General features: G+C 41.1%; 1 protein-coding gene across 3 annotated transcripts in view; it reads left to right on the plus strand.

Annotated features, from left to right (window-relative positions):
- tsnare1 (T-SNARE Domain Containing 1) overlaps window positions 1–25699 on the plus strand; it is a 153342-nt gene that overhangs the window by 110623 nt on the left and 17020 nt on the right. For 2 of the 3 annotated variants that reach the window (XM_037785345.1, XM_037785347.1), the window contains exons 10-11: window positions 1775–1857; window positions 16956–17065. In XM_037785345.1, the coding sequence (XP_037641273.1) occupies window positions 1775–1857; window positions 16956–17051 (179 nt within the window). In that variant the 3' untranslated portion in view covers window positions 17052–17065. Of the gene's footprint in view, window positions 1–1774; window positions 1858–16955; window positions 17066–19602; window positions 20021–25699 lie in introns of those variants that run through there. The other variant, XM_037785346.1, reaches the window with a different exon arrangement.

Genomic DNA, 25699 nt, shown 5'->3' on the forward strand with positions numbered 1-25699 from the left:
AAGGGCCGGTCTTTACACAGTCTGGACATTACCCCCGTCTTCACCCCAACCATGACTGCTGCACCATCAGTGGCACAAGCCACTAACTTGTCCCTCCACTGTCCTGGCTGCTCTCTGCTGCTAACACTTGCCATCATGGAGCTGATGGCGTTGGTAATGTGTTCAGCGTCTTTCTTTTCAACCGACTGGATCCCGACAAAGTTGATGTGTACTTTTTCTGCCTGACAGCTGCGCACATACACCAGCTCTCGTTCTTCAACCGCACTGTCCACTGAGCCATCGCACATCACAGAGATGAACCTCGACGCCACTAAGACACTACCTGATCTTCTCCCTCTCATGTTCGCCAATGAAGTGCACAAACGACTGACGCTGGTTTGCATTTCGATGTGTCATGCCAGCGTCTATCCCTTTCATCTCATCAAGCCTGTCAAACTAGAGAGCACTAATTTGATTCAAGTAGCTAACCGTGCTCCCTGCACAGTTGACTGCGCTAGCTTCAACTCCAACTAGCTGACGTTAGCTTATCACTTTCATTCTGTTTTCCTCTAATCAACAAGTTAGCTAGCTAGTTAGCAAGTTAGCTAGCTAGCTAGCTAACTGAACTTTGTACCAACATTCACATTAACGTTGGTTATATTAAAATGGTGTAGTCCGAAACGGGCGTCCCTTTTTGGTGATGGCGTGAGCGTTGCGGAAAAGTACGGTCAGCTTCGCCATTTGAGCCGCCTTCATGGCGGTGACAGCCCTTATGGGATTTCTCCCGCCCTTTTCCTCTCCATTTATTGTTTATGGGACTAGGATGATTCGCGGTCTTTCACGGCCTCCAAGTCATATTTTGTCCCACAAACGAGAGAACCCTCTCGTCTGTCCAGCGATAGCGCCTTACAAATAGAGCAGTGCATTGTCCCTGTCTTCTCATCAACTTCAAGCCAATCTCTCCTTTTTCACTAGCCTTCCATCTTGCGTTAAAGTACCTTTGTTTCTCGTTGTCTGTCTTTCATTTTCCACCACTGGCACTGCATGCCGTTTAACCGGCTTGTCAATATTTGAGAAATAACGCCACATCGTAGCTACCGTTAGCTACCTCACAGACAGCTCAGCTAACGCCGGTGAAGCGGCACAGTACCGCGTGGACGTGTATGTAGTGTTGTGTGTGGGCGTCTGTTTATTAGTGGTCATTGGCTAGAATTTGGTGAACTACGACTGTCAATCAAAATGAATAAGGTTCAGCAGCCAGTGACGTTGTTTTTATAGCCGTCGCTATGCGTAGCTCTATCCAATCATACGCTAATATTTCTGAATGTGTTTTTCTGGTGTGCGTTTTCCCTGCCTGCCAAAGTGGTAAAAAGGTCCTGACGATGCCACCCGCCACTGCTGACTATTTACCCGCATTTGCTAATTTCAGACTCTGCCTGCAACACTAAATCACTGCAGTACCCTAATAAAGACTTTTTTTTCTTTGCTTTTTTTTACTATGACCATAGCTATAATAATTCAATCAAATCTTAACCCAATAAAATGAACCAAAAAAACAGGATTGGTGGAGTTTTTTGTACTCATTAGATGAAAGTAGACTTTTGTGTTTATTTTAACAATAAATAATTAGATGAATAAAAAGCTTTTTGTACCTTTTTGTATAGTGCGATATAACAATGTGTGGGTTTCACATGAAAACATCTGAGGCCACTTGACCACATCCTTGTAAATTGTAATCGTAATCATTGGAATAAAAGTGACCCATTAGCAATCAATCTACTCTTTGTTTCCTCAGACAGCATTGAAGATTACATCCAGACGACATCATCCAATGTGGAATCGGCCAATCAGGAGCTTGCAAAGGCCAACCAATACCAGGTACAGTGATCGGCCCAGTACTGCAGCGTGCTCCACGCTTTGATCTGTTTTCATTTTGTGTACTTGAGTGAGCTTTCGCATTGTAATGCAGTCACAAGAAGCTTAGCTTGATCAGCCATGCAAACAGGGACTTTGCTAACTAGATTACACAGCTTTATCACATCCCCCACTAGCATAATAACAGAGATGATGTAATTTCATGTCATACTTTACTAGCTTTTGCCTCAGTTAAATTAATTGTATGTAGATACAAAAAGAAAAAAAACACAACATACTTGCCTGGAGTCTTATAAAAACACAAAAACACATATGTAACTCTAATTCCATGAGCAAGTCTCAATTCTACTGAGATAATGGTTATACATTTGCAATTTTATCCTACAAGTGTATTGACTTAGAGAGGAAAATGCAATAATGGGCAAATAACTGCAGCCAGAAATTAAATAGAAAATGTTTCCTGTGTGGTTTTCGGGGTGGCTAGAATTTCCACTTCACAGCACATATTGGAGAGACGTTTTATGACATGCCTAAGGGTCTGCTTTCGCTCTTTCTTTTCAAGGAAATATATTTGTCTTCTGCCATTCTGTCAGGGACTATCTCAGTAGGCCAGAGCTCAGAGTGGCTCTGTGCTGTGTAGGCCCGTGGCTATGGTAAATAATGTATTGACTTAAGTGTCACTGGGTTAATAAAGGATCTACCTTTTTTTACATGGGTTACATATAGCTTCAGAGCTGCATCTGAACTCTCTACCTGCAATGCCTTTTCACAGCCATGGAAAATACTGTTGTGATTTGGACATTTAGACTATAAGTAATATCTGCATCATCATCATCATCATCATCATCATCTTCAACCGCTTATCCGGGGTCGGGTCGCGGGGGCAACAGCTCCAGCAGAGGAACCCAAACTTCCCTTTCCCGGGCCACATTAACCAGCTCTGACTGGGGGATCCCGAGGCGTTCCCAGGCCAGTGTAAAGATATAATCTCTCCACCTAGTCCTGGGTTTCCCCGTGGCCTCCTCCCAGCTGGTCGTGCCTGGAACACCTCCCTAGGGAGGCGCCCAGGGGGGCATCCTTACTAGATGCCTGAACCACCTCAGCTGGCTCCTTTCAACGCAAAAGGAGTAGCGGCTCTACTCTGAGTCCCTCACGGATGACTGATCTAGTTCTTTGGGTCATGACCCAGCCCTCATGACCAGAGGTGAGAGTAGGAACGAAGACTGACCGGTAGATCGAGAGCTTTGCCTTCCGGCTCAGCTCTCTTTTCGTCACAAAGGTGCGGTAAAGCGAATGCAATACCGCCCCCCCCCCCGCTGCTCCGATTCTCCGGCCAATCTCAAGACCCCGAGGTACTTGAACTCCTTCACAAAATAATATCTGTCCGTTGAATAAAGTGGCAGAAAAAGGTAGAAATAGCTATATTTAAACAGATCTGGACACCGTTTTAATCTGATACCAAAAACTTATTTTGTTTGAATCATATTTCGTCCATGGAGCCATAGACTCAACTTCAATTGTTTTATACATGCATGGATTTTCAACATCAGAGCAGCAGCTATTCAATATGAAAACGATTGCTGGGCAGTTTTCAGAGTCTGTCATGACTGCAGTGGCTTCTGTCTGTCCCCCCCCCCTCATGCTGCTGCTCTACTAGCGAGCGAACAAATGAGCGAATGGCAACAGCTTTCCCATTAATTGTCATTTCATTATCTCAAGGAGAGCTCAGCCGTGACCGAGCTCACACTGAGCAATTTAGCTCTCCGCCAATCCAGACCGCCGCTGTCTTTGCAGAGGCAGAGCGGCTGAAAGAAAGAAGAACAACAAAGCAGGAGACAGACAGACAGGCACAAAGTCAGTCAGACAGACAGACAGACAGACAGCATGCATGATGATCCAGGAGAGAGGCAAGTCCGGACACAGTCATCAAACCCCAACACTGTAAAAGTTACGTTACATTACAGTTACATTCAGTAGAACAACATAAAAAAATATATATAGATCTGTACATGGCTGCAGTCCATTAAAATCATAAAATAGTTTCCAACCTGTAGGACCATGCTGCTTGTCCCAACAATGTAATAAAGCTGCAGTGCATGAAAGGGAAATATTACAGATTATAACGGACATCTGATGTCAGTGCTTTCATACGAACTGACACTTAAAACAATACAACATTTGAACCGTCCCCAGCGTTTCTACTTCAAGCTGATCGACCTTTCAACTCACATCAACCGACAATTCAATAGCTTTCATCTCTTATTCTTTAACTGACGCATCCATAGCTTTCAACTTATACTTTGCTGTTTTCAGTGCTGTACTTCAACTGGTTGCATCTCTTACTCTTCAGCTGACAGTTAATCCTGCAGTAGGCAACAATTTGTTGGCATCATTGGGCAAAAAATCCATAATAACCTTTCAGCATATTGTAATTCAAGTGTTCTGAGAGAAAACTAGACTTCTGCACCTCCTCATGGATCTGTTTTCAGGATTTAAAAAATCTAGTCTGTGACGGGAGACTTTGACCAATCACAGGTCATTTCAGAGAGAGAGAGAGAGCGTTCCTATTGGCTGTGCTCCGGCTGGTGGGCCGTGCTTGGTATCTCCTCAACAGATCTCAACATGGCTTCTGGGTCACAAACCTTCTCATTTTACAGCTAAACAGTACACTACAAGATGTACTTTTGGAGCGTCCACTTCAACTGAAATTCGGTGTGCTTTCTGACTGACCGACCAAACGACACTTATGAAACTGCGTCCACCTGTACTTATTGCTTGATTGCAGCTTTTACTTTTGAACTCACACTTTATCTGCTTTCAGTACCTGCACATTAACACCTCAGTAGATTCATACTAGTCAACTGACAATTCAACTGCTTTCAGTTAGGGATGCACCGATACCACTTTTTTCAGACCGAGTACAAGTATTTACATTTGGGTACTCGCCGATACCGAGTACCGATACGAGTACTTCTCTGTGCCAAAAGACCCTCGTTAACAGCCAGCTGGAGGGTGTGAGTGACACACGGCAGGCTGGGGAGTCCCGCATACGAGGCAGTGCGCTGCCACCGACTCTAGGTCGGCTTGGTAAGGCTCGGGGTGAAGGTGGCTTGCGGCCACAACTTTACAGCGCTCCCCGCCCGGACCTCGTCGCACCGTGGACAAAGCTCGATGCGCCCTCTCTCCCCGCTGGAGAGGGACAAGGCCCCCTGCTCCAGGTGCAACTGACAACCGGGGCGGACCGTCCTCAGTGCGCCCCAAACACAACGTGCCGCCAGGGCGGGCTCAGCCCACTTATAAGTGGTGAAAGAGGTGACGAGAGGTTAACGTCGCGCTGCCATAAAGTGGCATCGGTGCCGTTGTATCGGAGTTGTTTTGCAAGTACCAGTACATTACAGTATCGGACCCGACACCTGATACTGGTATCGGTATCGGTGCATCCCTACTTTCAGCTGTTACACTTCAGTTGCTGTCAGTGCTGGCATAGCAAGGCTCAAGGTTCTTTATTTGTCATACTATTTCCAGCAAAGCAGCGATGAAAATTTTTGGTTTCAGGTTCCTTCAACAATGCTCATAAAATATGTGGATATAAAAGGAGAAATCAAACAAGTAAATGTAAAAGCAAAATGATAATCTAAGGCATAAAATAGTGCAGTTCAATACAAACATGGGTAAATATAAAATAGTAATGTAAATGTAAATTTGTACTATTGTTGACGACAGTATTTTAGATGGGAAAACTGAAAGTAAACAGGATGTAGTATGTGTATGCATGATAAACAACATGAAAAGCAACGGGCAGCTCAACTGCTTACAGTGCACACATTTAAACTGTCTAGCGACTAACACTTGAACTGTCTCCATCACTTCCACTTCAACTGAAATTTCAAAGGCTTTTATCACTTACACTTCAACCGGCAATTAAACTTCTAAATGTCTGTGGTTACATGTCAGCTGACATATTTGACAGCTTCCACACCCACGATGCATTTCCACCATATCCAGGCCGTCTTGGCGCTTTTTCTTTTTATGATTCTTTTTTTTTGTTGTTGCCTTTATTGGATAGTACAGCCGAAGACAGACAGGAAAGGGGGAGAGAGAGGAGACGACATGCAGCAAAGGGCCAAGGGTCGGATTCTTCAATACATGGGGCACCTGCTCTGTTTTGACGCTTCTATTCATTTCCTACGGAGAGCAGCAGAAGAAGTTGCACAGCGCAGCGAGATCAGAGGGCGGTTGAGCTGCGTTTGTCTGTATTTGCATAAAGTAGACGACATTCAGCTTTATGCAAATTAGTCCGTCCAGCGCAAACGCGCCTGGCTACGAAAATTGGACCACGCTGTCAAGCTAGGCGATGTAGCTCTATAATGAAACAAGACTCATCTGTGGCATAGCCTATTTATCAACTCAAATGTTTTCAAGAATAGATTTTGGTGGTATCTATTCAACGTATCGTAGTGTCCTCACCAGATCTGCTGAGAAATGCGGCATTAACTGATGCTTTAACTGCTTTGAGTGCTTTCACTTTCACTGACACTTTACGGCTTTCATTGCTGTGCTTCAACTCTTTAACTGACAGTTGAACTACCAATGGGGCTTCCACTTCAACTGATATTTCATGTCACTTAACATTTCAATACGTCAATGGACGCTGAAGTAACTGAATTGGATTGTTCAGCATTCATTTATGTGTCTGTCAGTGCTTACATACCAAAGTAACACTTCACTGCTTAAAGTGCACACACGCTGCAGTTGAAATTCCCGATTGCTTTTATTGCTTACAACTGCTAATTTATCTGTCATCAGTGATTACACTTTAGGGTGACACTTTAAACTTTTTAATTGCTTCAGGTTGAACTCAAATACACAATTCCATGAGCAAAGAATTAACATTAGGACTGGGGCTGTCGAAGTTCACCCAATAATAACGCGTTAACGCAAATTCATTTTAACTAGAAAACTGAAGGAATCCATCGGTACCAACCGTGTTGTACTAGCTTGTCGCAAAGGAGGCCAATTAGTCGTTATTAACTATGGACAATCACGCGATTAAATATTTTCAATTGACAGCCATAATTAGAATAATTAACCTGTTTACAAGTGCAATTTTTCCGCAAAAGAGGGCACACTTCAAAAAATATTTTCTCGTATTTTCCCCAACATTCAGCACGACATTGGTATCATCACTAGAATTTAAAGCAACATTCTGTGTGTTTGAACAACGCTTGTCTACTCAGCCTGCGAAGCTCCCATTGCTGACTTTATTTCAGCATAATACAGTAGGTGTTGTCTCTCTGTTACAACATAGCTCACATTTTTCTCTGTGGCAGTGATGAACATGAACAGCGAACAAATGTTTTAGAAAAGGCCTTTGGTGTTGTATTTTGATCGGGCAGATCAGAGATGCAGACTCTCTCTCTGATGCTGTCATGTCCAGACAAAATGATGCACACCTGAGTGCAGTATTGATTTTAAGTCCGGGGCCAGTCTGGACATAAAGCGGACTAGATGTGTGGACCCCGAGACCTGGTTCAGGTTCACTCAGGTGTCGGTTGTTTGGGAGTTGGATCTGCTCTAAGACCTCTCAACGAAAGAAAGAGATGAAACACTTTGCAGCAAGTCTAAGCACTGATGGAGCCGTGAACACTCATTGATGCTGGTCTAAATGCACCACTGCACATCTCCACCGATGGTCAATTAAGAGCGGATGTCATTTTCTTCCCGTGCCCCGCCTTGTCTACTCAGTTTACACTGAAAATAAATTGAATCTATAATCCATTATCCGGGGGGCAGATTACTCTCCCCCGCTGCAAGTTTCTCTAGTTGCGATGATGTTTTATCACCTCATCTGTGTTCAGTGGACCACAAACTCTGATTGTTGATCGCTGCACAAGATGGTTTTTAATTACCAATAAAACACAGATGTTCTAGCAATCCACTGAACAAAAGCTGAAGCTATTTCACGCATAGAAAAAAAAAACTACGAAATAACTGAAGTCATTATTGATTTGATTTGCGGGGGGGGGGGGGGAAGGGTTCCATGCTGATGTCATTGTTAAGATTTAAAAGTCCATCCATCTTCAGAGCTGAAATTGATCTCCTAGTGAGCAACTACATCCTTCTGAGTCTCAGAAAAATCAATGTAACACAGTTTTCCTCCGGCTTAATTGAGGATAATATAGAGCGCTGGCTATTGTGGTCGTGAAAGGAACAAAGAAAGAAGGAGGGGAAGGAAAAGAAGACTGAAAAAGGAAGATGTCTCGTAAATGAATGGGTAGACAGATGATGGACCCATCCACACGCAGACACATACAAATTGTTGCCCTTTTGACAAATAAGATAATGAAAAAGAATAACCTAATCACAGTGTTAAAGCTCTGACTGATGGCTGCACTCGGACAGGGGGGATGGGCTAACGCTGACAGATTGCAGGGAAACTGACTTACTGTTCAATCACTCTTCCCCCAGTCCCTCCAGCCTCTTTATGCTACTTTGAAGCATATGGAGTGGAAATAACAATGTTTGAAGTTACCCAAGTTGATGTCAGTGACACTCGTCTGGCTCTACTCCCCATCAGCCACAGCTGGCCTGAGCATGTTGGAGAGGAAAGAGAAAACCTGACTTCAAATAAAACATGTATACATTAGACCTTTTTAAATAATTCTTTTTAGTTTGATTCAAAACAATATAATAAAAATATATATAATAGCAGCCAGTCAGATCTGTCAGCACTGTTGCCATTGTTGAAAATATGACGACAGTTATATCGAGCGACAGCGACGGGAGACCAAAATGCGTCACGTGTCTTCAGGTGCCAGCGAGCGAAGTCATGAAGCCGGTCGAGCTAAAGCTACATCTGATTACAAAGCACCCGGGATATGTCAGGGCAAAACAAAGAGGTGTTAACATGATTCATACTGAAATGTGTTTCTGTGTGTCACTATCAAACAGATCTGAAGTATTGTGGTTGGAAAGTTTTAGAAGACAAATAGTTCAAATGGCATACGCTTAATTGGTGTTACAATTATGAGGTGGGAAATCACCTGTTTAAATATATAGAACCGTACATATACTTTCCCAAATAAGTAAATAAATCGATGTCCACGATGATTAGGAGGAGGTCCACCGTAGCCAGTGGAGGCTGATCCATAGAGGCAGAGGAGGTTCCTTCGGGCGGGACATCTTATATCAACTCAATGAATTTCATTGATTTCATGATTGTCTGTGATTGGCAAAGACACGGCAAATGACGCTCAAAGGGAGGATAACCTCCCTTAGCTAGTTGCCAATCAACAACCAGCAGAATACAAGATTGATGGGGTTGGTCCAATGCTAATGTCCAAATGACATCTTCAGTCTCTACCACTGTCTGTACGTGATGAACCGGCAGTAAAGGATCAGACAGCAGCGTATTAGGAAATGAATTATAACGTAAACTACTTTTAAACATCGGGCCTCGCCATCAGCTGTCCGGGCTGGACCCACAGCGGAGCTATGGAGACGTGCGGCGGCCCAACCCTGTGATAAAATTAGCAATATGAGAGCACATATATCAAACAGCACTGAGTCTTACATGAAATGGAGGTGCAAGTGCAAAATAAGAGAAATAACTTAATAAAGTAACATGACACCGTCGTGGGTTAGTTTTCCTCCTGTCCTCCCCAATGTTTTTAGTCACCAGCCGCCGCTGGTACAGATCTGTATAGTATAAATATTGCATGTATGTTTCTCAATTGAAATGCAACTTGTGGATCAGACCCTCCCTGACCCCACCGGAAAAAGCATCTACCTCAAACCCTGAATCTGGGAGCAAATAAAAGCCGCAGCAGAGTACAAAGCCAGGTTGCACTACAGTGCTGGTGCTTCACTCTGTTTGACTTACACACACACAAATGCACGCACGCACACACACACAGAAGTGATGTGAAAGGCACTATAAAGCCAGGCTTCCCCTATTGAATCCAGTGTGATTGTACACACCACACTTTGCTCTGAGATTAGTTCACCTCTCCTGCTCAAGGTTAACCCTCAAGAGCAGCAATGAAGATGGCTTTGTGAGTCAAAACAGCTTCAATCTGTCTTCATTGTAGCATCTAAGAGTGTGAATGGATGAATCACATCGCAATAAATGGCTTTGTTGTGTCTTTAAACAATCACATCTGAAGTAGTCAATCAGAGGTGAGGCAGTTCTATGTGTTACTCTACAACCTCATTAATTTTGTAAAAGCTTGTTTTCTTCAGGGTCCTTGATTTATAATGATATTCTCAAAGGAAATTAACAATAGCCAATACTTGACCATTAATATGCCCAACAATCTTTATTTGACCATTAGTGCACGTTACACAGGACCAGCAGGACTGAAGATTTGAATTTGAATTGTGTATGGTTGGAACAGAAGGTCCTTTACAATATTGTCATTTAATTGAGATCCAGTCTTTTTGTTCGTCTGTTCCCATTATGTTTGCATTCTGGCAACTATTTGATACCAGATGTCTGAATCGCTGCTCACATCTCCTATTTGTTCAGTGATCCAGTGCTGTGGTCTATTTCCATATGTTGGAGAAACAATTGACCAATCAGAGTTTTGTAGGCGGGATTAGACAGAAAATGGCCACAAAAATGGCAGCAAGCGGGATGAGGTTGCTGCAGCTGGACAGGCAACCCGGGTCAAACTTCCAACTAGTCATATAGTGTCATAGATTGGTTAAGTGCCCCTCGGTACCGGACGCACGAAGGCACCCTTTCGCGACAGTATGTGACGAACCGGGCTTTCAACTAACAGAGTCCGTTCGGGGCAGGTGGGCGGGGAGATGGATGGGACAAACAAACACAAGACTTCCAACCAGGAGGCCGCTGTTTGTGTCCCATGTGAAACGTCGACTTATTTTGTACTGGTCGGTATCGTCAGTCCCGTGAGTCGCTAGTCTGTGAAGTTAAGGTCAACCACGACTGTTCCCTAACCATCCTAAGTGATTGTGTTCTTACTTACTTACTTACTTAGGCCTTTAAATTCCCTAAGGAACATAGGCCATCGATGAAACCCCTCCATTTTCTCCGGTCTTATGCCCTCCGATCTAGTTGCCATGACAGCCCTTCCTTCTTCATCTCCTGTTCTGTGGTTCTTCTCCAGGTGGTTCTCCTTGTGGGTTCCATGTTAGAGCCTGCTTTGAGATCGATGTATTTTGACCTATCCACTTCCATTTTCTCCTCTTGATTTGAATTTCTATTGTTTCCTGCTTTGAGATGTTGGGCCAGTAGATTCCCAGGAGGTGTCGGAGGCAGCAATTGATGAATGTCTGTAATTTGTTCAGTATGTTGGTGGTTGTCTTCCATGTTTCGCATCCGTAGAGTAGAATGGATTTGACATTTGAATTAAAGATTTGTAGTTTTGTCTTGAGTGATAGGTTAGAGGTAGAGACAGAGGTTTTTTGTTTTCTAGATTTTGTTTAAGATGTTGAATGTTGTCCTTGCTTTTCCAATTCTGGCTTTGACATCCAAGTGGTTGTGTTGCCTAAACTCAACTTCCTGTGAAAACTGAAGTTTATTTTGAAAGGACACTATGCATGTAACGAGCGTATATTGACACGCCGTCCCCGGTCCGTCCAAAAGTAAAGCAAGAGGGGTACTCCGTGTGTCGTCTCCGATGCCGAGGGGCACAGACCAAGCGGCGGTATTTGAGACTGGAGCAGAAATTGACACTTGTGTCATGTGTTACTTGACATTTGTAGGAAGATGCACAAAAAGTATGTTGTTGAAAGTCGTGCTGAGCATCACGAAAAAAAAGGGGAAATTCCTGTCTATGTACACAAATCTAATTCATTAAATGTTGTGACTGTCATGCACTGCTGTGCGGCTGTGTTGCAGAGCTAGTGACGTAGAATAATAAGTGAGAGACTGATTATGGTGTGAGGGAGGGGAGGTGGATGGGTCCAACAAATACAGGACTTTCAACCAGAACACCGCTGTTTGTGTCCCAAAGTGTTGTTGAGTTATTCTGAAGTTACGTTAGTGATGTTTGTGATGTGTTTTCCCTACTTATGTTATGTTGTTTGTGTACGTATTTTATTTGAAGGCCATGTATGCAGTGTGGAATCATGGCTAATGTTGCGTTGGTTTGTAAGTCAGCAGGGTCTGGCATGACCTGTTCAGTCTGAGTTCACCAGTTTTCTGTACAGTACGTTGTGGAGGTCAGAGAGTGTCAACCATGTCAGAGGTAGACGACATGACTGGCTATTTTTTTTAACAAAAGGCCAATCAGTCTTTAATAAAAGCCCAAATATGCTGATGCTAGTGTGACTTTTTGTTCCATTGTTGACAATGGTTGTCGCTGGGCTTCCTCCCAGGATGCCAGGATTGGCCGTGAAGTCTGTGTTTATTTGCTGCTCTTCTTAAATATCATAATCAGGGTGACTGCATGGGACTCTGAGTTTTATGTAAATTGCACATAAGCCGATTACAAGTGAGGCAGTTCCGCTGTAAACATTATTTATTTTATGGACTTCCAATTTTCCCGACCAGATGCGATAAAGGGAAAATAATATTATGGCCATTATCATTGCATTGCATTATTGTAGTATTATGAGGGTATTTCTCATGTCACACACGGTAAGTAGTTTTTCTCCCAGAGACACAGCGAGTCTGTCTTCCATGTGAGGGAGGCAGATAGGAGATAGATAGTTGGTTTGTATGGCCGTCCTATCAGCTTTAACGGTTATAACGCCGCTTTGCTGCATTCTCTCTCGGATAGATAAATGTTTTTTAAATGGTGTATGGTTGTTAAAAGACTCAGAGGGCTTTAGACATATTGAAAAATAGAAAGGTGAACGAACCGATAATGCCCTCTCTTCTCTACCTCCTCCTTTCTCTGTCTCTTCCTCGCTCTCGACCAGCACCGCTGACCTTCATATGAACGTGTGAGAAAGCTGTTAAAAGCAAGACTTCTATGTACAAAACTGACACTGCACCCGAGAAGACCATGCTGTCCCTCTAAACTATGGATGTCTAGAAATGCACCCTATTTTACCAAACATTTTGATTTGGTCATTATGGGGAATTATTCTCCACATAGGAAATAATAACTTAAAGCTGAACCTCAAAGTGTCTGAACAACAAAGACAAAGCTCCTTTCCAGAACCTTTTTTTCTTTTTTTCAGCATCTTTTTGTATAATAATCAGACTGATGGTTAATATTTTCCTGACCTCAAAGATTTCAGGGCATTGAAGTCCCTAATATTCCAAACAGTTAATAGTTGGTGCATTCTTCCCAAAAATGGCAGCACTAGTTAGTCCAGCTTAAAGTCTCAGAGATTTGTTTCTAAACACATTAAACATATATATATATATATATATATATATATATATATATATATATATATATTATAGTGGAGCGGATAACATTCATTTTCAATCAAATCGTGCAAATAGTGATAAAAGCACCAAATTTGGCATTATGATTTATCTCATGGAAATTCATCTACTTGATGAATTTGAGTGATCTTGGTGTCAAATTATATGTTTTCTGGCACGCTGGATCTAATTTTGATAGTTTTAACAATTTTTGACTGCAATATGGCGACCATTTTTCCAGATGGCTGTCAAATTTGCTCGCGGAGAATGTTTTTCTTAAGGAAATGCATATACTTACGATCGAACTAGGCAGCGCTGATCAAATATGAATCAATATTCTGTTACTGTTATATATTATATATATACATATATATATATATATATGTATATATATATGTATATATATATTTCTCTCCTCAGATGTTTTCAGAATCATCTTGTAGTGCACGGTTTAGCTGTAAAATGAGAAAGTTTGTGACCTGTTGAGATCAGTTGAGGAAATACCAAGCACCGCCCAGCAGCCGGAGCTCAGCCAATAGGAACGCTCTCTCTCTGAAATGACCTGTGATTGGTCAAAGTCCCCCGTCACAGGCTAGATCTTTTAGATCCTGAAAACAGAGCCATGAGGAGGAGCAGAAGTCTAGTTTTCTCTCAGAACACTTGAATTACAATATGCTGAAAGGTTATTATGGGATTTTTTGCCCAATGATGCCAAAAACGTGTTGCCTACTGAAGCTTTAAGAGGATTCTTTGCCATCAACATCATGATTTAATATACCGGCAATAACTTTACGAAACCTAATATGTAAAATATCCGATATCTTTAAAAACCCATAGTGAGTGTAACCCAGCTTAAATATGAACTATTCTCCTTATATTAGATATTAGAAGTGAATGAAGAAGGTGCTGTCTTCTCCCTGAGGGCTTGCAGCACCCATAGGCCCTGAAGTGAAGCACTGAGGACACCGTTCTCTGGCAGATTAAGTCACTGGTGATAAGAGCATCCCCTCCTCTATCCTCCTCTGTCTCTCCCTCTGCGAGTCTCTCTGTCCCGCCTCTCCGCCTGCCCTGCAATCTGGAAAATTCTGGTTTCAAAATACTGCAACACTTCCTTTGTTATACTAAGCCCTTTTTTGTTCCCCCTCTACCTTATTTATTTCCTTGTTCTCCCCCAAATAACAGCAGTGCCGGGATGAGCGAGCGGGAGGGATAGAAAAAGAAGGGAAAGAGTGTTTTGGAAGAGAGAGGGAGGGAGCGACTCAGCACTGTCAGAGCGAGCAGAGGGAAGGAGAGGATGGCAGAGAAAGTTTATAAGGCATAGTTTAGGAGGAAACGCGTGAGAGAAGCTGGGGAATCTGCGGTGGCCAGCTGCAAGAGGGGAGATAGCGGAGAAAGGCTTTTAATTCTCAATCCCCACAGAGCCTTTGAAAATTACCAATCTTCTTATCACAGACGCAGGGCTGCTTATGCAAATTGTTGTGGAGTGGAACGTTTAAACGGAAAATTACTCGACAGCATTTTTTTTCTCCCCCTCTCCCTCTCTCCCTCTCTCTTCCACACAGAAAGCCTGTTTTGAGTCTCAGATAAGAAGATGAATTGCTCTCTCCGTGCTTTGAAGCGCGTCAGGATTTAAAGACTCCAGCCTCGGCTCTGGTCTAACGCCGCTGCTCTCGTTGCCTTTGTAGCAGAAAACAGGCTGGAGAAAAAAAAAAAACGGGAGAAAAAAGCATTTCAAAACAACATAGATTCTGTGCTCCAACACAGCGTCACCGCCTGAGGAGACAAGGCAATAGAAATATTCCCTAACCCCAACTCTTCACTCTATTTACTTTCATATTTTTGCGTAACACAGTCAACACTTTTTTCAGACATGGCACATAATTGACATGGATGAATAAAGCTCATGTGCTGTGTGGAGGAAATGTTTGAAGCATTTGAAATCTAAATTTGACCACAGGCAGTATTAGAAATGAAACAGAAAATATGAACCGTTATGCACTTTAAATGAAAATAACTTATTGCATGAGAGTGACTATGAAATTGTGTGGTTTTTATATGTTTCTGAGTTTCATGTTCTGTGTAGATTATGACGGATGCTGTGTAGGCTGTTTGAGCACCTCTCACTGCCATCTTGCTTACGCGTTTCATTAACATGAAAACAAACCAATTTCTAAACACAGAATGATGAATAACCAATGAATAATTGCTTTTTTATTAAGAATTAGAATACAATCAGACAAATTGCCGCATCCCTGGCATATAAATTAGATTTTTGTACAACTTATAAAGTAATAAAAATCAAACAATTCACGCACATATGCAGCTTATAAAGTAAAAAAACATGTACAGGTGCAACTTATAAAGAAAAAAAAAAAACATGTACAGGTGCAACTTATAAAGAAAAAAAAAAAAACATGTACAGGTGCAACTTATAAAGTAAAAAATTCTGACATACTTTCCTGCAGGGAAACGTGAAGAAAGTTGTCAAATACTAAAACAATTAAAAAAAAAAAACATGTACAATATATTTAATGTACAACTTGTAAATTCAAAAACATGCGTTATTACAACTTTTAAAGGACAAGTGTGTAACAATTAAGGGGATATCATGGCAGAAATGGAATATAACATTAATAAGTAATATATATATATATATATATATATTTGTATATACAATATTCTGCAAATCTAGTTACAAGCCCCTATAAATTTATACAAAAGCAAAAAATGTGCAGTGTATAAAGTAAATTGTGATTGCAACAATCCAACCAGTCTCTCTGTAGTCATGGGAGACGCGTCGTAGATTATGGATTATGGATTTTAAGACTAAAACCCATCTCGAGCATATTCTCACAATAAGTGTTTTTGAACAGTAGCTAACTATAGATGCTCTTAGATTAATGAGTGTTTTTACCCACTCAGAGGATGATAAGTTTACTAATGAGGTGATCATTTTGTCCCAGTTTTTTTTTTTTTTTTAATTTTAACTTTTGAAGTTAAGCAATGACACAAACCCCTAAACAAGCTAATGAATTGATCTCCCTACATGGGGCTGAATAGGTACATTCAAGAGAAGCACATTATTTCATTCGGGTGATTTACATCTGCCAGTCTCTCGCCTCCCTTCCTCTTTGTCCTCCTCTCAGGCAGTAAGGGTGCCATCACACAGACAAGAATAATGTGCAGCAGAGCCATCACAGGGATGACTGCACAGCATTTTGATGGAGGGAAGTGCAGGCCACCCCTGGACAGTCATCCCATTCAGTCGCTGCTGCATTTTATCTGTATTTGTCAGCGTGACCTTGAATCTCCTAGCTCCTCTACAATTGTATTAATCTTATCCGGTTGAAATGCCCCTCTCCTCATTCTCTCGTGTTCCCTTTCAAGATGTCTGCCCTTCTTTGTTCTTGTTTTTGTTCATGCACGTTGTGAGTGCATGTAAAGGTGTGCTGCGGGGTCGCATTAAATTAGCTCAAAAACAACAAAACATAGGGCAAGTGGGGGTGTTGTGGTTCTGTGGTTATTAAACTGGAACTTGACATTTGCAGGGCCGCTAATGCAAATATTTGGGTTTAGAGCTGAAGATTTTTCGCTCTTGTGAACTGACAAATCATCAAAACCACGCAGAGATCTTTAGCAGCATCACTGTTTTCCTTTGAGATGACTCGCCTTGTGTTACACAGCAGATAGTATCCAATAGGGTACCATCTAATGCTTGAACTCCACCTACCTACTGAATCCTTTCTCCCCACAGAGGCAGCTGAGGAAGAGGAAGTGCTACCTCCTGGTGGCCGGAGCCATCGTCCTCACCATCCTCATCATCATCATTGCTGTTTCAGCGAGAAAATGAGACCGGCCACTGTGGTAAGAGCAGTCATCCACAATACAGCGCTTCAACCCCTGTCCTACACATCTGACATTAACAGTTCCATATTAATAATGCTGGTGCTAGAACTGGACAAAAATAGTAGTTTGTCAATCTGTAGAGCTGATATTTGCCACACCTCCAACTCTCTGGTAACCTGGTTGGATTTCTCATTCTGAATCAGAACCAATCAAGAAGATTAGATGACAGATGTTTAACCTCTGGCCTTAAGATCAGCTTGAATTCATTCCAAAAAAATGGTACATTTTCTTAAACATAAATCTGAAGAGAGTTTAGTTTATTTTATTTTGAAATTGGTGAGTTTGCCCTCCTTTATATTCCTGCAAGTTTAACAAAGCTGCCATATAACACTGAGGGACCAACAAACTAACTTTAGCCTGTTATTATCATGGCTGGAAAAGCTCTCTCGACACACACTGTGTTTTTCTCTTACTTGACGTTCAATACAAGATGTCTCTACTTGCATAAAGAATTGATTGTCACCTATTTTCCTCTGGAGGGAGGAAAAATGGAAATGCGATAGAACAAGGCATTCTATTCATGAAACAGCAGGCTGAATCGATGCTCCCGGGGCGACCGGCCCATGTTGAGGCTCAGCATTTGGCAGTCGACGCTCAAGTGGCTAGACACTACCAGTTACCACAGCAAGACAGTCTCAGTGCTAAAAAAAGAACCGGGCCATTGTGAAGTCCACTACTGGCTGTGGTTCTGTTTACACATGTCCAAAGAAAGCTTTATTGATGTTCACCTGTGCTGTAACAAAGCAGCGCCACAGTGCAGACAAACTAATGACTGCAGACGTGGGTAGGCTGTGTATTTCTTTTTGTCCAAATAACTGTGAATTTGAGCTTCATTTGTCTTCTATTTCCAAAGAGCATGGAGCATCTTCAAATTAAGTAGGGAAATGAGGATCTAGATCAAACTTGTTTAATTCATAGTTTATCAAAAATACATTTTGATAAATGCATTGTAGCTTGCATCAGCCTTAGAAATACGGTTTAACTGTCTTCATATCAAGTGACACCATAAACTCTATGTTCCTAACCTATAGGTTGAACTAAATTTGCAACTTAAATTATCAGAAGTGGTAAAATTTAATAAACATTCACATACTTTCACCACTTTATTTAGACAGAAATGTTTACACAGGTAATTTGCAAATTCAACAACACAACAACTTGAACAAAGGAAACATATTTTAAAAAGATTCCATTTAAAAAAACTAAAAATACACAGAATTTGCTAAATGAGATACATGCTAGATTTTAGCACCGAGGACAAATAATATAGGCTAAACCTGATTGCACTAGTCATCAGTCTGCATCCTCAAAAACTTGAATCACTGAGGTCCTTCAATCTGGAATTGAATCCCAGATAATTTGGAAAAATTACCAGAGAGCCAGTGCCGTTTTACGGCGTATCCACACCCACTGCCTTGCTGAACTGCTACGTGATTCACGCGTTGGGTGTTCACACCAGCTGCGTTTCTGCTGCTGTCAGCCCTTTCTTTCTACATAGAGTTTGCCTTTCATTATGGCCATTTAATTTCATTATAAATGTCATTTATATTTATTTTAGACAGAATAAGGTTAAGAAACTTGTGGTAATTTGTAAATAACAGTAATAATCCACTATTAAAACCCCGTACGTTATTCATTTATGGAGCCATGCAAGTCACTGCATGTTCTACCACACTGTCCTGCAAATATTTCAGAATAAAAGCCTTGTGTTAACAAATGAAGGAATTCTGTCCGTGACATATTCTACGGATATAGACATTGAAAGTGTAGTAATGTTGCTGATATGATGTTAATATACAGTCATAAGATCACTTTCACTGTCTGTTGTTGCTGTGAACCGCGCACAGCTCGCGTAAAAATAGTCAAGACCTTGAATCTCTAGAAGAGACGCGGGCACGCGCAGCTGTGTGGCTGCTCTAACCTGCTAACATGGACGCCGAAATAAAGAACAACAGGTTCCACAGCCGCCACGCGCTGCTGATCGCACACAATCCCGGTGTGGACACGCCTTTAGCCACGCAGTATTGATAGCTCTGTCTCCCTCACAGTTGTGTCATATTCAAGTTTATAGTTGCTTTGCTGACATTTTTTAGTTTTTTACAAACATGAATACACATTTGCAGGTCATTATGATGGTATCAGATGCTTTCTGGCTGTACCTGAATAACCTTTTGTTGCTCTTATCTTTCTCTGTCACTCATTTTAAATGTCAGTGTGGCTGATCTCACAGCAGAGTCCCTGTGATCAGCCTGTATTTTGGTTTTATTGTGTCTGTCGATGTTGTGATAGTGAAATGATGACTTTATCTCCAGCTCAGCAGCTTGGTAACGACAGCTGGTCAACATATCGTATTGTTGTGATCAAATTCCATATTTGTTCCGTTATCTTACAACAGAAACAGAAAAGTATATAAATGAGAACAACTATATTGTGAAGTCAAAGTGCTAATAATTACGGGTATTTATATATTTTTACAAGTAAATTTCACATTTCAGAGACATGAACTGCTCCAGCAAAAAGAGACCAGCGTGTGAAGATGGAGGAGCAAGCTAGCACCATCAGCCCAAAATTACAGTTTTTCCAAAACTTTGGTTAACGATAAAATACCGGCAAAACGAATGACATCCCCACCAGCCTCAGCTGTGTGTTTTGTAGTACTAATTAAGAAATGTTAGCTTGCCAATATGCTAAACTTAGATCATCATTGTCATGCTCGCTGTGTTAGTATGTTGATGTCAGCATTTAGCTCAAAGCACCACTGTGCATAACACAGCTGCTAGCCTGACTGTAGACTCGTAGTCTATTTTGAACTTACTGCAGTATTGATGTTACACATTGCACGACTGTAGTCTTAGTTATTTTGTTTCTGAAATATAATGGGAGCCACACAATGGCTACATCTGTTTTCAGTTATTCTCCCCATGTGTTTTTTGACCTGTTATAATGCACTCTAAGAAAAGTCTGTAAAAGTACGGGCCAATGTAGCGTGTTAATATGAAGGAATTTTCTGTATTGATTTTTCACAGGAGTTTTATCCTTATTTTTAAATACGCATTGCATTGTGGGAACAAGAACCTCCACTAGCGCGAAGGTTGGAAGAGGCAGAGACCATCATACACGGCAAACTTTAACTTCAAATTTCAGATGTGGAGAAATCCTTCTCACACTTCTGTGTTAAAAAAATCAACAATTAATGTCTATTTCCGTTTTGCCAATGCTTACATTTTAGACTCCAGTGGACATCAGGTAGAGTTAGCCCCAGTTTTAGCTTCAGGTGGTCCGCAGAGACCGATAGGTAACGTACAAATGCTAGTGTTAGCGTCTGTTTTCCCTCCAGAATGTAAAGGTTGGGTCTGCTATTTGGCTCAGTACGGAGGATATACTGTAAATCAACAGAAATTTCCGTTTTATAGTTGAAGAAAATGTCCGTGTGATTTTCAGTCAGGACATTATCTGTTTTTCTACGGATTTATTTCTCGGAGTGTGTAGCATTTTATTGTATAAGAAAACATCAGATATAAGGGTTTATAAGGTTGGTATCTGTGTTGTTGATTACTTTCTGGCACGCATTTATACAAAATACAATGTGTACTGTTTATTTCCAGCAGAAATCTTCTAGGCCAACCTTTATTTACTCTTTTCTCACATTAGTAGCTCTTCATGTTTATGGACGTAGACCAAAATCTTTGTTTTAGCAGATGAGGCATGATTACTAACCACTCTGTGTGTGTGTGTGTGTGTGTGTGTGTGTGTGTGTGTGTGTGTGTGTGTGTGTGTGTGTGTGCGTGTGTGTGTGTGTGTGTGTGTGCGTGTGTGTGTGCGTGTGTGTGTGTGTGTGTGTGTGTGTGTGTGTGTGTGAGAGAGAGACAGAGAATAGCTACCGTCATCACCATCCCACTGGAGGGAAATAATATTACAGCCCACTATTTAAGTTGAGCAGAAGAGAGTGGGTTTCCTGCCAGCAGAGCCGTCACAATCCTGGCAAAGTCAACAAGTTCTTGTACTTAACGCACTCGCCTTCAGCTCCATCAAGCATTTATGGAGTCTGCAGAAACAACCTCCATTTTACAGCAATAACTGCCCAACCATTTTATCATTACTTAATTGATTTTCACATCAGGAATATAAGTGCAAACCAACTTGCCCACTTCTATAAAATGCACATTGGCACAGATAAATATTGTAATATTTGAAGTATTTTATAGCCTTTTCCCCTAAAATCATTTTTAACAGTGATAAACAGCCTCCGTCAGTTTTCTTTAAGGGCGTCACCATCCACAGTAGCAACACAAAGTGGACAGATGGAGAGAAAATACAGGATGAGTCACATAACCCACACAGTAAACAGAGACGGATGACTTTTTTTGCTTTATTTTAATAAGAGGAGCTCGACTGGAAGTGTTTAGCTTTTTACCGTATTGAGGTAACGACAGGAAAGAGATACCCCTGGACCTCTCTAGCCAAGTTTCACAGACATTACAGTTCCTGATGTCCGGTTGGAAACTGATGTTGGGCACGGAGATCATCCAGTAGCAGCCCATCATCCAACACCTGCACATTGGCCAGCAGGACGCACGGCATACAATTAACCGCACAGCACGCCATATTATTGTCTGATACGTGCATGAAAATATCTCCAAATCGTCAAAGCTTTTATTGAGGTTTTAGAATGAAGCTTTGCATGTCTTCGTTTTTTATGATGTCATCACCTTAAAAAAAGGGAAAAAATATAATTTTGTGTTATTGTGGTGATATGTAAATGTAATTTATGGTGCTGCTAGATTGCAACTAAACTGCCGTTAATACAGGTGTGTGCCTCCCTTTGTGTCCGTCAGGCAGGGAAGAAAAGGTTTTTGACTGCAGTGTTTGCTGGTTTTGAAAGGCTAAACGCCAAAAAAATACGGATTGAAGCGGAATATTTTGTAATGAGACAAAATTTTGTGACCACGGGACATGAACAGCTGATGAAGGATGAAAGCGTTGTGTTTGTTGGGCCCATCCATCTCCTTTTGGACATTTTATCACCTTCTAAAGTTGATGTTAGCAACAGTTAGAAATTTACACATCCAGCAGTTAAGGAGCAACATTATCAATCATTTCAAGTCGTGTTTGTGTCCCCGTGATGAATTCAATATTCACTATCTTTTAGCTCTATTTTGGTCTCAGTCAACTCCTGAGAAAAAAAAAATATCTGTCTCTTGAGCTGCTGAATGCTCCACTATGTCAGAGCTAACTGTGTCGGCTGTTTGCTGCTGAGCAGGTAGTGTCCAACAGGCTTATCACAGTGTTGCTACCTGTTGGTTCTGCAAACAGGACTGATGAGGGTGAATTAAAACACTTGGGTGATTAGTCACTGTGGGATCTTCACTATGCGTGACACCTAAAACATTACACTTTGTCCTTTAATCCCTTGTCAATATAGAAATATTTATTAGTGCAGCCATAAACTTTCACATATTATCTTTATGTATTTATTGTTTAGTTGACCTCTTTAAAGCAGCAGGAGGCGAGATTGGGGCAAATGTGATTAAAAAAAGTTATTTTTTACAAAACGTTCGCTATATCCTGACAGTAGTACATGAGACAGGTGATGTGAAAAAAAATCATGTGCCTCGGTGTCCTCCGGTGCTCCTAACGGCATCTGCAGGATTTCACAGACCGGAGGAAAACAACCAATCAGAGCTGATCTGGAGTCTGCCGTCTCTGAGCAGCTGTCAATCACTCGCAGATCAAACGGTCAAACTAGGCAGCGCTGATCAAATATGAATCAATATTCTGTTACTGTAATGCCTATTTCTCTCCTCAGACGTTTTCAGAATCATCTTGTAGTGTACTGTTTAGCTGTAAAATGAGAAAGTTTGTGACCCAGCAGCCATGTTGAGATCAGTTGAGGAAATACCGAGCACCGCCCACCAGTTGGAGCACAGCCAATAGAAACGCTCTCTCTCTCTGAAATGACCTGTGATTGGTCAAAGTCTCCCGTCACGGGCTAGATTTTCTAAAGCCTGAAAATAGAGCCATGAGGAGGAGCAGAAGTCTAGTTTTCTCTCAGAACACTTGAATTACAATATGCTGAAAGGTTATTATATTAAAAAAAAATATTCTGTCTACCTTCACTGTATTTAAAAACAACAACAAGTGTTTGTTAGGGACGTTCAGACTGTTTCAAATCACCGAGATTCACTCTTTCATACTGACACAAGTGTCTCACGAAGGTATATTTTTAAAATTGCAGTGTGCTTCAAAAGGTGGAGAATAAAAACAGGATCAAAGAAAATCAAAGAGACTGAAAATAGATACAAATATACAACCTGTGAGGTGAACACGGAGGCAGTACAAGATTTAGGAAGGACCGCACACAAACAAAATCCTCGGAGAGAAAATGTATGATTTCTAAAAACATGGTTGAAAAATATAGTAAATGAAACTTTAATGAAAGAGACCAAACATGAGCAGCGAACAGAACACGCAGTATATCTTCAGGTTGTGGTAACAGTTTAAGAAAATAAATGGCAGAATTACGTTTGAGTTTTTAATCATTTATGCTCAGAGTTAACAGAATACAAGCAGAATGTACATCCATAATACTGTATAAAGTAAAAATTAAATTGACCCAAACCTTGACTGAGAGTCAACTGAAAGGAACCATAACAGTCATAACATGCTTCTTTGTTTTTAGAGCCAACCAGTAAAAGTTTATGTCAATATATATCCATAAACGGGCAGGTTACAATGTTTATGAACATAAATTAAAAAAAAAAACACATTTTATATTCTGGCACAGCAAACAATGTTAAAGAAAAAACATATCAAATATATCAAAGTGACACACACAGGGTCTTTACATAGCGCTTTATTATTCGTAAAACTCAAAGGAGTTGACTGAAGAATTGCCTCTCAAAATCTAACAAACAGTCACTGGAGAAAATAAAGTAATAACAGGATACAAAAATATAAAGCACAGGGAGGCAAACAAATTAGTAGCCACAGAATACGGTAGCATGCAGTAGAAAGTCTTCACCTATCTAACCTGGCCAACATTATCCACCGCTACCAGCCAGATACACTTACTGTAGATGTAAAGTCCATAAAGGAAGAGGCAATCCTTTGGATGTAGGTGAACTCCAAGGACTCCACCTGTGTTGCTTGAAATAAATAATATTACAACCCATCTGAGGACAGATGGGGCAGTTAAATTCTATGAATTAAACCTAACGTTCACTGCTTTAAGGAAGTTAATGTCAAGCTGTTGGTCGATCTGGCCAATCTGTCTGTGGCACAGTAGACGCCCCCTCTCTATCTACAAACTGTAATCTTTATTACATTATACATTAAGTCATAGTGTTAGAAGTTGTTGAAATGGACATCAGAGGAGGCGACCGCCTGAAAAGACTACTACTACTACTCCAACGAGAGACCTTTTGGATTATACAACTAAAAGCAACAAAACACCCCGGCCTCAATGACGAGATCGACTTTCTCCTTTTCTGTGAATTATCACTTCAGGAATAACACTGTATAAAAATGTTATGTTAATAGATTGAACTATTAAAAGTTAAGGTGATTTGTAGATAATACGTGTTTGTAGCCATGAGCAGAAATATTTATGAAATATCACTTCAGGAATAATAGACAATTGTATTTTAATATATTGAACTATTGAAGGGTAAGGTCATTTAGTAGTCAATGTGTGGATGAGATAATAGTTATATATGGAGGAACTCATCATGTGTAGACCTCCATAAGACAGTATTGGGTCCACCTTGCCTTAGTAGTCACATTGTATCATATTTTAGTCATTTATGTATACCTCTCATCTCTTTCCTTCACTTCCTTTAATCCCCCTCCCCTCCTTTCCCTTTCTTTTCTCCCTCCCCTTTTTTTCTCTTTCTCCTCCTTATTGAGTCATTTCCTTGTTTTTCCACCAATAGGCTTGCTCATTGATGGAGAACCACCCTCTCACTCTACTGATTAGTATAACACAATATAGGTGTGCAAGCTGCTGCTGAATGCTCACAGTGACCCTGATGAAGACCTGTGTTGGTTGCAACGCGTTGGTCATTTTAAACAATTATTGCCATGTAAAATGAAGGCATTTTAATTTTGTTCAAACACTACAGTGTGCCTTGGATAATTTTTTTTAGGGAGACTTGCATTTTGTACTTTTTTGAGACCATATTCCACCCATGCAATGAGCCCTTCATACGACTGAATGAGCCCAATACACCTGTATGTGATTACCACAGAGACCCAGCAGCGCTTCTACTCCATTGTCTTCATGGAATCTTTATTACATTAGATTTATTTAGATGTCGCTTTTATGCAAAGTGACTTACAATAAGTCCGTGTGGATACAACCCAAAAAAAGAATAATGCAAGTACATCATCTTCATCAAATATGCTGAACTGCTGCATGCAAGGCACAAATCTTGTCAGTTAACAGTTAATAATCGGTTAACGAGGGTCAGTTATCGGTGAAATGTTTCAAAACAGGCATCCCTAATAAGCATGTTAGCATTGTCAATGTGAACATGTTAGCATTTATTTCAAAGCATTGTGCCCATACAGTACAGAGCTTTACAGAGCTGCTAG

Source organism: Sebastes umbrosus, chromosome 11 (genome assembly GCF_015220745.1).
Source record: "Sebastes umbrosus isolate fSebUmb1 chromosome 11, fSebUmb1.pri, whole genome shotgun sequence".
NCBI lineage: Eukaryota > Metazoa > Chordata > Actinopteri > Perciformes > Sebastidae > Sebastes > Sebastes umbrosus.